The sequence below is a fragment of the Oncorhynchus nerka genome, linkage group LG19 (genome assembly GCF_034236695.1).
Source record: "Oncorhynchus nerka isolate Pitt River linkage group LG19, Oner_Uvic_2.0, whole genome shotgun sequence".
Taxonomy (NCBI): Eukaryota; Metazoa; Chordata; class Actinopteri; order Salmoniformes; family Salmonidae; genus Oncorhynchus; species Oncorhynchus nerka.
Genome location: NC_088414.1, coordinates 23634414 through 23648763, shown reverse-complemented (window position 1 = coordinate 23648763; position 14350 = coordinate 23634414). Strand labels below are relative to the sequence as shown.

General features: G+C 42.8%; 1 protein-coding gene across 1 annotated transcript; it reads left to right on the top strand.

Annotated features, from left to right (window-relative positions):
- Positions 1-1653: 1653 nt before the first annotated feature.
- Positions 1654-8463, top strand: LOC115119977 (bile salt-activated lipase-like). Its single transcript, XM_065005034.1, has 11 exons — positions 1654-1974; positions 2405-2555; positions 2743-2867; positions 4125-4235; positions 4371-4535; positions 5107-5200; positions 5426-5681; positions 5980-6010; positions 7444-7673; positions 7772-7981; positions 8128-8463. The coding sequence occupies exons 1-11, from the start codon at positions 1669-1671 to the stop codon at positions 8300-8302; spliced, it is 1854 nt and encodes a 617-aa protein (XP_064861106.1). The 5' UTR covers positions 1654-1668; the 3' UTR covers positions 8303-8463.
- The last annotated feature ends 5887 nt before the right edge of the window (positions 8464-14350 follow it).

Sequence of the window (14350 nt, the reverse complement as noted above, 5' to 3'; positions counted from 1 at the left end):
CAGGTCAGGATTTTTTATTTATTTTTTAAATACAATTAATTGACCAACATTGGGTTCAATTATTTGAATTCCATTTCGTTTTTTTTTTTTTTCTGTGAGCTCAATGTGTAGTTTCTCTAGATATAAATCAGATCAAGCCCGACCTGTGCAATATAGTAGGGAGTTGTAGTTTCCAACAGGCCAATATTCTACATAGTTTTAGCGAGAGAAAAAAACATGGTTATTAACTACAATGACCATAAGTAGTTGTGCTCTTACTTGTCCTGTATGTGTGGAGGCAGACACACAATAGACAGCAGTTGCTTCGTGAATTCTCTACCTGAAAATACATGATCTAAGTGATTGATAGTTTTTATTCAGCAGTCATAAAAGTATGCCTTGTTTACTTGGGAAAAACAACTAAAATAGTGATTTTTGTCAGAAAGCATAGGCAGCAAAAAGAAGTAGGAGGTATTTTAACTTTTTGTTCCTCTACAATTGACCCTTGTTTAGACCCACTCTCCCCTATGCACTCACAACCATGCTGCTGCTGACAACTCCTACTTTAAGATGGTGCAGTTCCAGCATATTTATGAGTTGAGAAATAAATCAAGTAGGAATGGAAAGCTGGTATCCCCCTCTCAACAAAGGCCGTTAAAACTGCTGTTTTTTCCTCCGCTATTTCAAGACTTGTTGTGCATTGACTGCTTGTAAGAATGCATGTCTCCCTCCCTGTGGCACTCCTGAATGCGCCTCGAGAGGAATATTTATCTTGCATAAAACACACAACAACAAGCTGACTAGGTAAATACAGTGAGCTCCAAAAGTATTGGGAGAGTGACAACTTTTTTCATTGTTTTGGCTCTGGATTTGAAATGATCCCATATTCCTCGTACACAATGATTATGTCAAGCTTTTTGGATGCATTTACTGTTTATTTTGGTTGTGTTTCATATTATTTTGTGCCCAATAGAAATGAATGGTAAATAATGTGTTGTGTAATTTTGGAGTCACTTTTATTCAAGTTAAGAATGTAAAATGTTTCTAAACACTTCTACATTAATGTGGATGCTGCCATAATGACAGATAATACTGAGTAAATGAGAGCTGTTCTAGCATCTTCAATGTGCACCTCTGCAGAAATATTTTTTTATGTTCCATATTTACTTTGCCACGGCGGCAATCATTTTCCCGTGGTACAATGCCACATATAAATGCCTGCAGCAGAAACACTGGGCAGCAGCTCTATAGAAATGAGATGATGACTTGGAATGAAATAATATTAATACAATTCAATTAAATGTAATATACACAACTGAAATATGTTATTAAAGTGAAGTCATTTAAAGTAATGTGAATAAATTATTGTTAACTCACATAATGCATAGTGCGTTTAATTAAAAAAATTAAAGGATTGAAATCGAAAACCGTGCAAACTTTTTCTTAATCGAACAGAAAACAAACTCAAAAAGCACTAATTGCTCTGCACTAGCGAGCACAGATGTTCACTTTCGCTTCGTCGTGTTCTGCTACAAGCAGTAAGAACCTAATCTGCACGCGCCTTTATGGACATTGTGAAACTCTGTCTGGAACAGAACATGCTCTGTGATCGTTTAATATAGCTAGAGAGATGGGAGGGGCCTCCTCCTGTATAAAAGGTGTGCTGACAGGTGTCTTTGGGTGACCGTTATGAAGACGCTGGGGATTTTGGTTTCTGCTGCCCTGTTCCTGGGGTCCGCCTCTGCTGCCCTGTTCCTGGGGTCCGCCTCTGCTGCCCTGTTCCTGGGGTCCGCCTCTGCTGCCCTGTTCCTGGGGTCCGCCTCTGCTGCCCTGTTCCTGGGGTCCGCCTCTGCTGCCCTGTTCCTGGGGTCCGCCTCTGCTGCCCTGTTCCTGGGGTCCGCCTCTGCTGCCCTGTTCCTGGGGTCCGCCTCTGCTGCCCTGTTCCTGGGGTCCGCCTCTGCTGCCCTGTTCCTGGGGTCCGCCTCTGCTGCCACTGTAAGTCCATTTTAGTTGATTTGGTTTTGATCATTTGATCTTTACTGTAATTAAATTAATTATTGTTTTTTTTTGTGAAACAAATGTCCAAATATCATATTTGTTAATGTAGCTGTTTTAATGTAGCCATGTTTTTTCTTACCATATGTGGTTTTGATCAGCTGGTTGAGGTGAAGAAGATACTATAGAAATGTAGTTGGACAAAAAAAGTCTACTAAGTATAAAATAGTTTATACTGAGAACAGCTGAACATCTTTTATGCAACAGTTCGTACTAATAAACAACAAAAAACAATGACACTACATCCATAAAACAGCATCACTGAATAGATTGGTGCCTATTATAAAAACAGTTTCACACTTTACACATATTACACATATTACTGAATGTTTAATGAGTTAGTATCTGCCCTTTGGGTGTGGATGTGTAGCTTGGAGTGGTGTACACTGAGGGAGGCATGGTGCAGGGGAAGAACATCAATTCTGATGGACTGTTCCGCACCATGGACGTCTTCAAAGGAATCCCCTTCGCTGACAAGCCCGGCAAGTTTGAGAAGCCCAAGCTTCACCCTGGATGGGATGGTGGGTACCAAAAAACGAAATGCCTCAGATGTCTCTCCATTCAGCAAGAAATATCATATTATTTGTACAAAACAATGTAGTAATACTGAAGCAGATTGTAAAATAAATATTGGACAGGCATGTATCAGACCGTACTCTTACTAACACGCATCTCAGACTGACTGCTTCTCCCTGTGTCTCCTTCCAGGTGTTCTCAAGGCCACTAAGTTCAAACCGAGGTGTATGCAGCTGAACCTGCTCCAGTCAGACACCCGTGGCCAAGAGGACTACCTGAACATATGGGTCCCTCAGGGCAGCAGCGGTATGTATTATGTACAAATGTAGGATCTTAATTTGATCACTCAGTTGCAGTGAACTTAATCTTGTAATCCATTTGAGGCTTAAAAAAGCTTCAAAAGTTTGTAATTTCCACGTTGAAATTTCAGACTTGATTTTCTCTTTTGAAAATTGTATAAACCCCATGAAAATGTCCATTGACTATAATCCACATAAGAATTTACAATTGCTGTTGCTGCAGAATTATTATCCTGCTGTAGCAAACTGGCTCAAATTAAGATCCTACACCTGTTCCTGTGTCTTTACCTGTCACTGGAGTAGGACACCAGATAATAAGGCGTCAGCCCTTGTCTTTCATCCACATATCAATTTTATTTATTTATTTTATTTCACCTTTATTTAACCAGGTAGTCCAGTTGAGAACAAGTTCTCATTTACAACTGCGACCTGGACAAGATAAAGCAAAGCAGTGTGACAAAAACAACACAGAGTTACACATAAACAAACGTACAGTCAATAACACAATAGAAAAATCTATGTACAGTGTGTGCAAATGTAGAAGATTACGTAGGTAAGAAAATAAATAGGCCATAGAGGCAAAATAATTACAATTTAGCATTAACACTGGAGTGATAGATGTGAAGATTGGTTTTTTAAACATTTTTTTTTAACCTTTATTTAACCAAGAAGGGCACATTGAGATTTAAAATCTCTTTTTCAAGAGCGTCCTGGCCAAGATAGGCAGCACCAAGTCATTACAAAAATTACAGACAAACAACATGAAAAACTACAAGTAACCTAGTAAAAACTATAGAATTCACAAGAGTATAACAAAATCAAAAACAGCAAACGAAAAACATTAACAGGTCGGGGAATCAGTCTCAAGATCATTTATCAGTGATTTAAAAATACCAATCGGGACAAGTTCTTCCAGTTTAAAAGTATTTTGTAAGGCGTTCCAAGACAATGGCGCAGAGTACATAAAAACCCTTTTACCAAGTTCAGTTCGGACATTTGGAACAGTTAGCAGGATAAAGTCCAGCGAACGAAGAGAGTACCCACCACATTTCTGAACAATAAAAATGCCCAAATAAAAAGGTATGATGATGTGCAAGTAGAGATACTGTGCAAAAGAGGAAGAGATAAATAACAATATGGGGATGAGGTAGTTGGGTGTGCTATTTACAGATTGGTTTTGTACAGTAATTGGTAAGCTGCTCTGGCAGCTGGTGCTTAAAGTTAGAGAGGGAGTTGTAAGTCTCCAGCTTCAGTGATTTTTGCAATTCGTTCCAGTCATTGGCAGCAGAGAACTGGAAGGAGAGGCGGCCAAAGGAAGTGTTGGCTTTGGGGATGACCTTTGAAATATACCCGATGGAGCGTGTGCTACGAGTGGGTGTTGCTATGGTGACCAGTGAGCTGAGATAAGGAGGGGCTTTACCTAGCAAAGACTTATAGATGACCTGGAGCCAGTGGATTTGGAGACCGCTTATGCCTGGAGCCGGCCCTGACACTCAGAATCTGCCCACGGGAAAATAGTAGGTAGAGTACTGCTGCTTGCTCACAGAGCTGTCTTCCATGTCAGGTAACTATGGTTTGTGGGACCAGCACGCTGCCATTGCTTGGGTAAACAGGAACATCCGTGCCTTCGGAGGAGACCCCAACAACCTCACCATCTTCGTTTCTGTTAACTGTTGTGTCTATGAAGTTAGTTGGTAGGGTGGTGATACATTTAACAATGAGAACAGTGAGATTTATTTTGGACCATGATGTCCTGTACGCTACATAGTCAGCTGTTTGTCACAAGTTCCTGAGACCTCGGAGGACTCTGTGTCCTGTGTCTAAAAAGGTTGATGGAAAACACTTGTATTTCAGACCTTTTTAACGTTGAACTTTTTAGATAGTTTAAAATCATTAAGCAGGGTTCTCCTGTTATGATTGTAAGCAAAGATAGGTACAGATATGCCATTCGGCTTGGGTCCTCTGTCCACAGTAGGTTAGCAAATGATAATGTAGCAAATGCAATGTACTAATTCGAGTTTAAATGTACTTTACCTCCACACAGACACTCTCTCCCCATCACAAAAGGCAATCACCCAGAGTGGTGTTGCGTTTCAGATTATTTTGTGTCCAATAGAAATCAATGGTAAATAATGTATTGTGTCATTTTGGAGTCACTTTTATTCAAGTTAAAAAAATAGAATATGTTTCTTAACACTGTTAAAGGGATGTCTCATCCCCCTTTCTGTCTCTTTAGGTTGCTGAGAAGGTGGGCTGACCCAAGGATGATCAGATGATGGCCTGCCTGAAACCTGTTGACGCTAATGTTCTCACTCTGGCCGGTACCACGGCCCTGGGTGGTTCTCCCTCCAGTGAGTATCCACTGAGATTAATGTACGGGGCTGTGGCACGCTGTGAGAAAGACACTGAGGAGGATGTGATTTGCATGCGTTGATGCCTGTAATGATATCTGTATAGATGAGCATTAGCCTGATGCTCACGTCTCCTCAGCCCCCCATTTTACACAGTAATTTGGTGATGACCATGTCCTGCTGATAGCATCAAGAGGTATGTCTGTCTCTGCCTGCCTTCTCTAGCCCCCATGGTAGACAACCTGGTCCTCTCCCCTGTGATCGATGGGGACTTCCTGCCAGATCACCCAGGCAACCTTTTCCACAATGCCACTGACAGCGACCACCTCGCTGGGGTCAACAGCATGGATGCCCACCCCTTCACTGGCCCAATGGGTAAAATAATGTGTCAATTTTGTAGAAACTCCTTTAAGAAAACCAATGGTCCGAACCTCATGTTTCTAGCCTCATCCGTTCAAAAGTCATTGACGTTTTTACCCTTGTAGGATGGCCAAGATTAGGATGACTAAATCAATGGAGGAAAGAGAAAAAAAGTGTTAAAAAATAAGGAATATTGCACAGCATCGCATTAGCTAGGCTGGGTGCTATTGTCACGAATCCCGCTTCCTGAGTCTGTGTTTGCCTGTGTTTCTGTCCTGGAGTGTGTTTCCGGTGTCCTGGAACGCACCCTGTCTGGTTGCCGGGCGAATTAGCTTGTTGGGAGATCGATGTTCACCCGCACCTGTATCCCATCAGTAATCTGCACACCTGTCCTGATCATCACCTCTCCCCTTCAAAAGCTCTGACCTGACATCCATTCCCTGCCGGATCGTTAGCCATGAACAGTATGTTTTGCCCACGAACCAGCCTCCAGTTTATAGAGTTTGTTTTGTTTTATTGTTTTGTACGTCTTGCTTGCCTTTAACTTACCGCCGTTTGTTTTGTCTACAGCCATTCACCCGGAACCCATACCCCATCCCTGTCTGCTCGTCGCCAGTGTGTTGTTATCCATTGGATCTGCCTATCCACTCCCATCAACCCACCTCCGCTGCCCGCTCCTCCACCCGGAACTATCTACCTCCACGTTCTCATTGATTAATAAATATTCACCATCTTTATACTCACCTTGTCCTGGTCTGCTTCTGGGTCCAATTCTGGTAAACCCTGACAGCTATGTATGAATGAAAGCTACCTGGCAGGGTCACTTTCCCGGTTAACTCGTTATATTTCTTCACGAATCCCGTAGGACATAAAACAATATAGAGATTCACTACATGATCAGCTCGTCGAACATCTCATTCCAAAATCATAGGCATTAATATGGAGTTGGTCTCCCCTTTGCTGCTATAACAGCCTCCTGTAAATGCCAGTCAAGTACTTCCACACCAATCTCGACAAACCAGTTCTGTATGGACTTCGCTTTGTGCATGGGGGCATTGTCATGCTGAAACAGGAAAGAGCCTTCCCCAAACTGTTGCCACCAAGTTGGAAGCACAGAATCTTCTAGTATGTCATTTTTTAAATGTAGTATTACAATTTCCGTTCACTGGAAATTAGGGGCCTAGCCCAAACCATGAAAAACAGCCCAGACCGATATTCCTCTTTCACCAAACTTTACAGTTGACACTATGCATTCGGGCAGGTAGCGTTCTCCTGGCATCTGCCAAACCCAGATTAATCCGTTGGACTGCCAGATGGTGAAGCGTGATTCATCACACGTTTCTGCTGCTCCAGAGACCAATGGCGGCGAGTTCCAAACCGCTCTAGCCGACGCTTGGTATTGCGCATGGGAGTCTTAGGCTGCTCGGCTATGGAAACCCATTTCATGAAGCTCCCGATAAACAGTTCTCGTGCTGACGTTACTTCCAGAGGCAGTTTGGAACTCGGTAGTATGTGTTGCAACCGAGGACAGACCGTTTTAACGCACCATGCACTGCAGCAGTCGGCTGTCCTGTTCTGTGAGATTGTGTGGCCTACCACTTCGAGGCTGAGCCGTTGTTGCTCTTAGACGTTTCCACTTCACAATAACAGCACTTACAGTTGAACGGGGCAGCTCTAGCAGGGCATACATTTTGATGAACTGACTAGTTGGAAAGGTGGCATCCTGTAACTGTGCCACAATGAAAGTCACTGAGCTCTTCAGTAAGGTCATTCTACTGTAAATGTTTTTGTGCTCGATTTTATACACCTGTCAGCAACTAGTATGGCTGAAATTGCCAAATTCAGTAATATGAAGGGGTGTCCACATACTTTTGTATATATAGTGCATCTCTCTTCCTCTTTCTCACTACAGGTCAGACGTGAAACTGCTCTTGAGTTCTTTGACTAAGAAGGGAGAGGCAGCTACAAACAACGCTTTCGCAGAGTACACGGCTGACTGGGGAGATGAGCCTAGCCAGAAGACAATCAAGAAGACCGTTGTTATGATCGAAACTGACTACATCTTCCTGGTTCCTACCCAGGTTGCTCTCTACCTGCACACCTCTAATGCCCAGTGAGTCTTCCTCATTGTTACTGTAGCATAGCCCTTCTCACCCACCCTAGAAATACATCTGATATCTAATCATTCCTCCTCTCCTTTCCTTACCCCAGATCTGCACGCACCTACTCCTACCTCTTTTCGGAGCCCAGTCGCATGGCCGGGATAGTCCAACCTTACCCCAGCTGGATGGAGGCTGACCATGCTGATGACCTGCAGTATGTGTTCGGCAAGCCCTTCACAACGCCCCTGGCATACTGGCCCAGCCACCGTGACGTCTCCAGATACTTGATTGCCTACTGGACCAACTTCGCCAGGACTGGGTAAAAAAGAGCTGCAATGCAATCATGTTTTTGTCTCCCCCACTGGATGGGATTACTGTATAAGTGATGTTATCCTCACAAAAACTATATATATCTAATGTTCTCACCATTATGTTTTTCTTACCATCAACCCCTTCCCACCACAGAGACCCCAACAACGGGGAGTCGAAGGTGCCTGTGACCTGGCCTGCATACACCACCTCTGGGCAAAAGTACCTGGAGATCAATGCCCACATGAACAATAACTACGTCCATGAGAAGATGAGGGTGCGCTTTGTGAACTGGTGGTCTAACATTTTTCCCAGCCTGCCCTCGGTCTGAGAAAGCTCTCACTGAGCACCGGCTCCCTGATGCATCATTCACAGCTATACAAATTGTTCTTGTCATGTCACAAATGCAAGGTTACCAGTATCACCAGATGCATTTCTGATTGTAACAATTTTTGTCATTGGCAAATTAAATTAATACAATTAAGAAGTCTACCCTGTTTTCTGTTTTTAATACTATCCAGAGGGGTATACGATCAAATCAGGATCAATGAGTTATCCAGCTAACTTTGAGAAACAACCAGATTTTCTGGTTCATTAATACATCTAAACGTATATATGTGTTTTTGGTTGTTGAGTCAATTAGACTATGCCCATTTCAAGCTTATCTTTCAAAAGAATAAAACATATATTTAGGCAAGTTTGCTGACTAACTCATTGATCCTGCTTGCTAGTATACCACTCTGTTCACCAGTGAAAAGTATTTTGTTTGTATTTGTCAAGACATTATCTTATATAGACATTATAAACTCCTACCAAGTAATATACACATTTGTATCAAATCCCGATGGTGAAAGAAACAGTATGTTGGGGTAAACTTATACATCGAAGTTCTGTCATCAGAATTTACATTGGTGTTGTTTTTCTCTGATTAGTTGCATTAAATAGTTTTGCCACTAGAGATCACTGACGCGACAGGTAACTCCCAAAATAAAGGATACAGTTGAGTAAATTAGGGATACAAAGTTTGTTGAAAGCCGGTTCCTGAGTAAATTAAGCAATTAACATCCCATCATGCTTAGGGTCGGTGGTATAAAGTACTTATGTAAAATTCCTGGAAAGTAGTAAATATGTCAGCGGAGTCAATCACCACCTTCCGGAGACACCTGAAACCCCACCTCTTTCAGGAATACCTAGGATAGGATAAAGTAATCCTTCTCACCCCCTCCCCCCTTAAAAGATTTAGATGCACTATTGTAAAGTGGCTGTTCCACTGGATGTCTTAAGGTGAACGCACCAATTTGTAAGTCGCTCTGGATAAGAGCGTCTGCTAAATGACTTAAATGTAAATGTAAATATGTCGTTTTTTGGGGTATCTGTACTTTACTATTTATATTTGTGACAACGTTTACTTCACTAACTGGCTGTCAAAAAAAATACTATTATTAATATAAAATATTATTAGAGGGATTTGGATGTATAGAATTTACTTTTACTTTTTACTTTTATTCAAGTGTGACAATTTAGTACTTTTTCCACCATTTGTACTTAAGTACATTTAAAACCAGATACTTTTAGACTTTTACACAAGTAGTATTTTACTGGGTTACTTTCACTTTTACTTGAGTCATTTTATATTAAGTTATCTTTACTTTTACTCAAGTATGACAATTGAGTACTTTTTCCACCTCTGCTTAGGGTAATGTGTAAAAATACCCATTTACCGATTGTTTTGGCTACTACCATGGCTAGAAGAAGAGCGCTAAGTGACTTTGAAAAAGGGGTTTCAAAGGAGCATAGGGGGTTTAACGTATGTGTCAGTCAATCACCAGATCTCAACCCAATTGAATAGCTTTGGGAGATTCTGGAGTGGCGACTGAAACAGAGTTTTCCATCAACGAAACACCAAATGATGGAATTTATCATGGAAGAATGGTGTTGCATCCCTCCAATAACGTGCCAGACATTAGATGAGTAGCTCACAGTCACCAGGAGCAGGTTGACATTTGTTGGGATGAAGGATCAGGTAGAACCTGAGCCTAGAAACGGAGAAAAGCTGCAACTATTCCATAGGAACTTTACCAGTGGCATCTTTATAGCCTACTTCAGACAACCACTCACACATCAGAGTTTAGATCCATTTATCAATAAGAAGCACCCACCAATGCTGGGTATAGAAAGGAGAGATGAAAGCAGAAAGTAAAAGCAATGTTGTAAAGACAATTGTGTTGCACTCATCCCAAGCTTGACTTCTCACTTGTCGGAGGCGTGGCCCATCTCCCAAGTGTTGCAGCTCGTTTCCAAGGCGCTCTGCCTCAAGACCTATAGAACATGTATGCCACATCTGACGAAAAGCCTGCAAACTAGTACATCAGTAGGATTTTTTTTACCGTGGTTAAGTGAGCCCACCAGATACAGATTTGTTTTTATACCACACAATTGACTGAAATGAGTGGCTACTCTGACAATGACAAACTGAGATCAATCTGGTATTGAATTCAAACAATAGCACGGGCCAATGAAGCAACAGATGTGATATATAGGGTAACAGTCAAAACTTTGGACACACCTACTAATTCCATGGTTTCTCTTTATTTTTACTATTTTCTACATTGCAGAATAGAAGTGAAGACATCAAAACTATGAAATAACACATGGAATCATGCAGTAACCAAAAAGGTGTTAAATGAATCAAAATATATTTGAGATTATTCAAAGTAGCCACCCTTTGCCTTGATGACAGCTTTGCACACTCTTGGCACTCTCAACCAGCTTCATTAGGTAGTCACCTGGAATGTATTTAAATTAAAAGATGTGCCTTGTTATAAGTTAATTTGTGGAATTTCACATTTTTGATAATTTATTGCAAATAAAAAACAGAAATACCTTATTTACATGGCCCTTCGTTGGAGCAAAGTACAGAGAGATCCTTCATGAAAACCTGCTCCAGAGCGCTCAGAACCTGAGACTGGGGCAAAGGTTCACTTTCCAACTGGACAAAAACCCTAAGCATACAGCCAAGACAACGCAGGAATGGCTTCGGGACAAGTCTCTGAATGTCCTTGAGTGGCCCAGCCAGAGCCCGGACTTGAACCCGATCGAACATCCCTGGAGAGACCTGAAAATAGCTGTGTAGCGACACTCCTTATCCAACATGATCGAGTTTTAGTGGATCTACAGAGAAGAAAGGGAGAAACTACCGAAATACAGGTGTGCCAAGCTTGTAGCATCATACGCAAGAAGACTCAAGGCTGGGTCAAAATGATCACAAGAACGGTGAGCAAAAATCCCAGAACCACACGGGGGGACGTAGTGAATGACCTGCAGAGAGCAAAAGTAACAAAGCCTACCATCAGTAACACACTACGCCGCCAGGGACTCAAATCCTGCAGTGCCAGACGTGTCCCCCTTCTTAAGCCAGTACATGTCCAGGCCCGTCTGAAGTTTGCTAGAGAGCATTTGGATGATCCAGAAGAAGATTGTCGTATGGTCAGATGAAACCAAAATATAACTTTTTGGTAAAAACTCAACTCGTCGTGTTTGGAGGACAAAGAATGCTGAGTTGCATCCAAAGAACAACATACCTACTGTGAAGCATGGGGGTGGAAACATCATGCTTTGGGGCTGTTTTTCTGTAATGGGACCAGGATGACTGATCTGTGTAAAGGAAAGAATGAATGGGGCCATGTATCGTGAGATTTTGAGTGAAAACCTTCTTCCATCAGCAAGGACATTGAAGGTGAAACGTGACTGGGTCTTTCAGCATGACAATGATCCCAAACACACCGCCTAGCCAGTCTCCAGATCTCAACCCCATAGAAAATCTTTGGAGGGACTTGAAAGTCTGTGTTGCCCAGCAACAAGAGGAGATCTGCATGGAGGAATGGGCCAAAATACCAGCAACAGTGTGTGAAAACCTTGTGAAGACTTACAGAAAACGTTTGACCTCTGTCATTGCCAACACAGGGTATATAACAAAGTATTGAGATAAACATTTGTTATTGACCAAATACTTATTTTCCAACATAATTTGCAAATAAATTCATTAAAAATCTTACAATGTGATTTTCTGGATTTTTTTTCTCATTTTGTCTGTCATAGTTGAAGTGTACCTATGATGAAAATTACAGGCCTCTCTCATCTTTTTAAGTGGGAGAACTTGCACAATTGGTGGCTGACTAAATATTTTTTTGCCCCACTGTATGTATGAGATGAGTAATGCAAAATATGTAAACATTATTAAAGTGGCCAGTGTTTTCAACTCTATCTATAGGGCAGCAGCCTCTAATGTGCTAGTGATGGCTATTACAGTCTGATGGCCTTGAGATAGAAGCTGTTTTTCAGTCTCTTGGTCCCAGCTTTGATGTACCTGAGCCGCTCTTGGTCCCAGCTTTGATGCACCTGACTTCTCCTACTGGATGATAGCGGAGTGAACAGGCAGTGGCTCGGTTGGTTGTTGTCCTTGATGTTCTTTTTGGCTTTCCTGTGACAAGTGCTGTAGGTGTCCTGGAGGGCAGGTAGTTGGTCCCCGATGATGCGTTGGGCACACTGCACTACCCTCTGGAGAGCCCTGCGGTTGCGGGCGGTGCAGTTGCCGTACCAGGCGGTGATACAGCTCGACAGGATGCTCTCAATTGTGCATCTGTAAAATTTTGTGAGGTTTTAGGTGACAAGCCAAATTTCTTCTGCCTCCTGAGATTCCAGAGGCTCTGAGGCGCCTTCTTCACCACACTGTCTGTGAGGGTGGGCCATTTCAGTTTGTCAATGATGTGTACACTGAGGAACTTGAAGCTTTCCACCTTCTCCACTGCTGTCCCATTGATATGAATAGGAGGGTGCTCCCTCTGCTGTTTCCTGAAGTCCACAATCATCTCCTTTGTTTTGTTGACGCTGGGTTAGAGGTTGTTTTCCTGGCACCACACTTCCAGGGCCCTCACCTCCTCCCTGTAGGCTGTCTTGTCATTGTTGGTAATCAGGCCTACTACTGTTGTGTCGTCTGCAAACTTGATGATTGAGTTGGAGGCGTGAGTGGCTACACAGTCATTGGTGAACAGCGAGTACAGGAGAGGGCTGAGGACACATCCTTGTGGGGCCCCAGTGTTGAGAATCAGCAAAGTGAAGATGTTGTTTCCTACCTTCATCACCTGGGGACGGCTTGTCAGGAAGTCCAGGACCCAGTCACACAGGGCGGGGTTCAGATCCAGGGCCTTGAGTTTAATGATGATTTTGGAGGGTACTATGGTGTTGAATGCTGAGCTGTAGTCAGTGAACAGCATTCTTACATAGGTATTCCTCTTGTCCAGATAGGATAGTGCAGTGTGCAGTGTGATGGCGATTGCATCGTCTCTGGATCTGTTGGGGCAGTAAGCAAATTAAAGTGGGTCTAGGTTGTCAGGTAAGGTGGAGGTGATATGATCCTTGACTAGTCTCTCAAAGCACCTCATGATGACAGAAGTGAGTGCTACGGGGCGATAGTCATTTAGTTCAGTTAGCTTTGCTTTCTTGGGTACAGGAACAATGGTGGACATCTTGAAGCATGTGGGGACAACTGACTGGGATACGGAGAGATTGACTATGTCCTTAAACACTCCAGGCAGCTGGTCTGCGTATGCTCTGAGGACTCGGCTAGAGATGCTGTCAGGGCCGGCAGCCTTGCGAGGGTTAACACGCTTAAATCTCTTACTAACGTCGACCACGGAGAAGGAGAGCCCACAGTCCTTTGTAGTGGGCCGCGTCGGTGGCACTCTGTTATCCTCAAAGCGGGCAAAGAAGGTGTTTAGCTTGTCCGGAAGCAAGAAGTCGGTGTCCGCGACGTGGCTGGATTTCCCTTTGTAGTCTGTGAATGTCTGTAGATCCTGCCACATAAGTCTTGTTTCTGAGCCGTTGAATTGCTACTCCACTTTGTCTTTATACTGACTATTTGCCTGTTTGATTGCCTTACGGAGGAAATAACTACACTGCCATATTCCCAGTCACCTTGCAATGGCTTGCGCTTTCAGTTTTGCCCGAATGCTGCCCTCTGTCAATGGTTTCTGGTTAGGGTAGGTTTTAATAATCACAGTGGATATCTCATATCCACTTCCTGACAAACTCAGTCACCATATCAGTATATTCGTCTATATTGTTCTCGGAGTCTACCCGGGACATATCCCAGTTCACGTGATCAAAACAAGCGTGGATTCCGATTGGTCAGGCAAAATCGAGTCGTGATCAGATTTGTCTAAGGGAGGGCGGGGGAGGGCCTTGTAGGCATCCTGGAAGTTGGAGTGGCAGTAGTCGAGTGTTTTAGCAGCGATAGTACTACTGTCAATGTGTTGATAAAACTTCTGTAATGTTTTCCTAAAATTTGCTGTGTTAAAATCCCCAGCTACAATAATAATAA

Excerpts from the sequence above, each read along its gene's own strand:
- LOC115119977 (XM_065005034.1), top strand. The coding sequence starts at position 1,669 with ATGAAGACGCTGGGGATTTTGGTTTCTGCTGCCCTGTTCCTGGGGTCC. Across the intron at positions 4,536-5,106 it reads TTAACTGTTGTGTCTATGAA|CCCAAGGATGATCAGATGAT; the intron begins GTTAGTTGGTAG and ends AAGGTGGGCTGA. Across the intron at positions 6,011-7,443 it reads CATCCATTCCCTGCCGGATC|TGCATCTCTCTTCCTCTTTC; the intron begins GTTAGCCATGAA and ends TTGTATATATAG.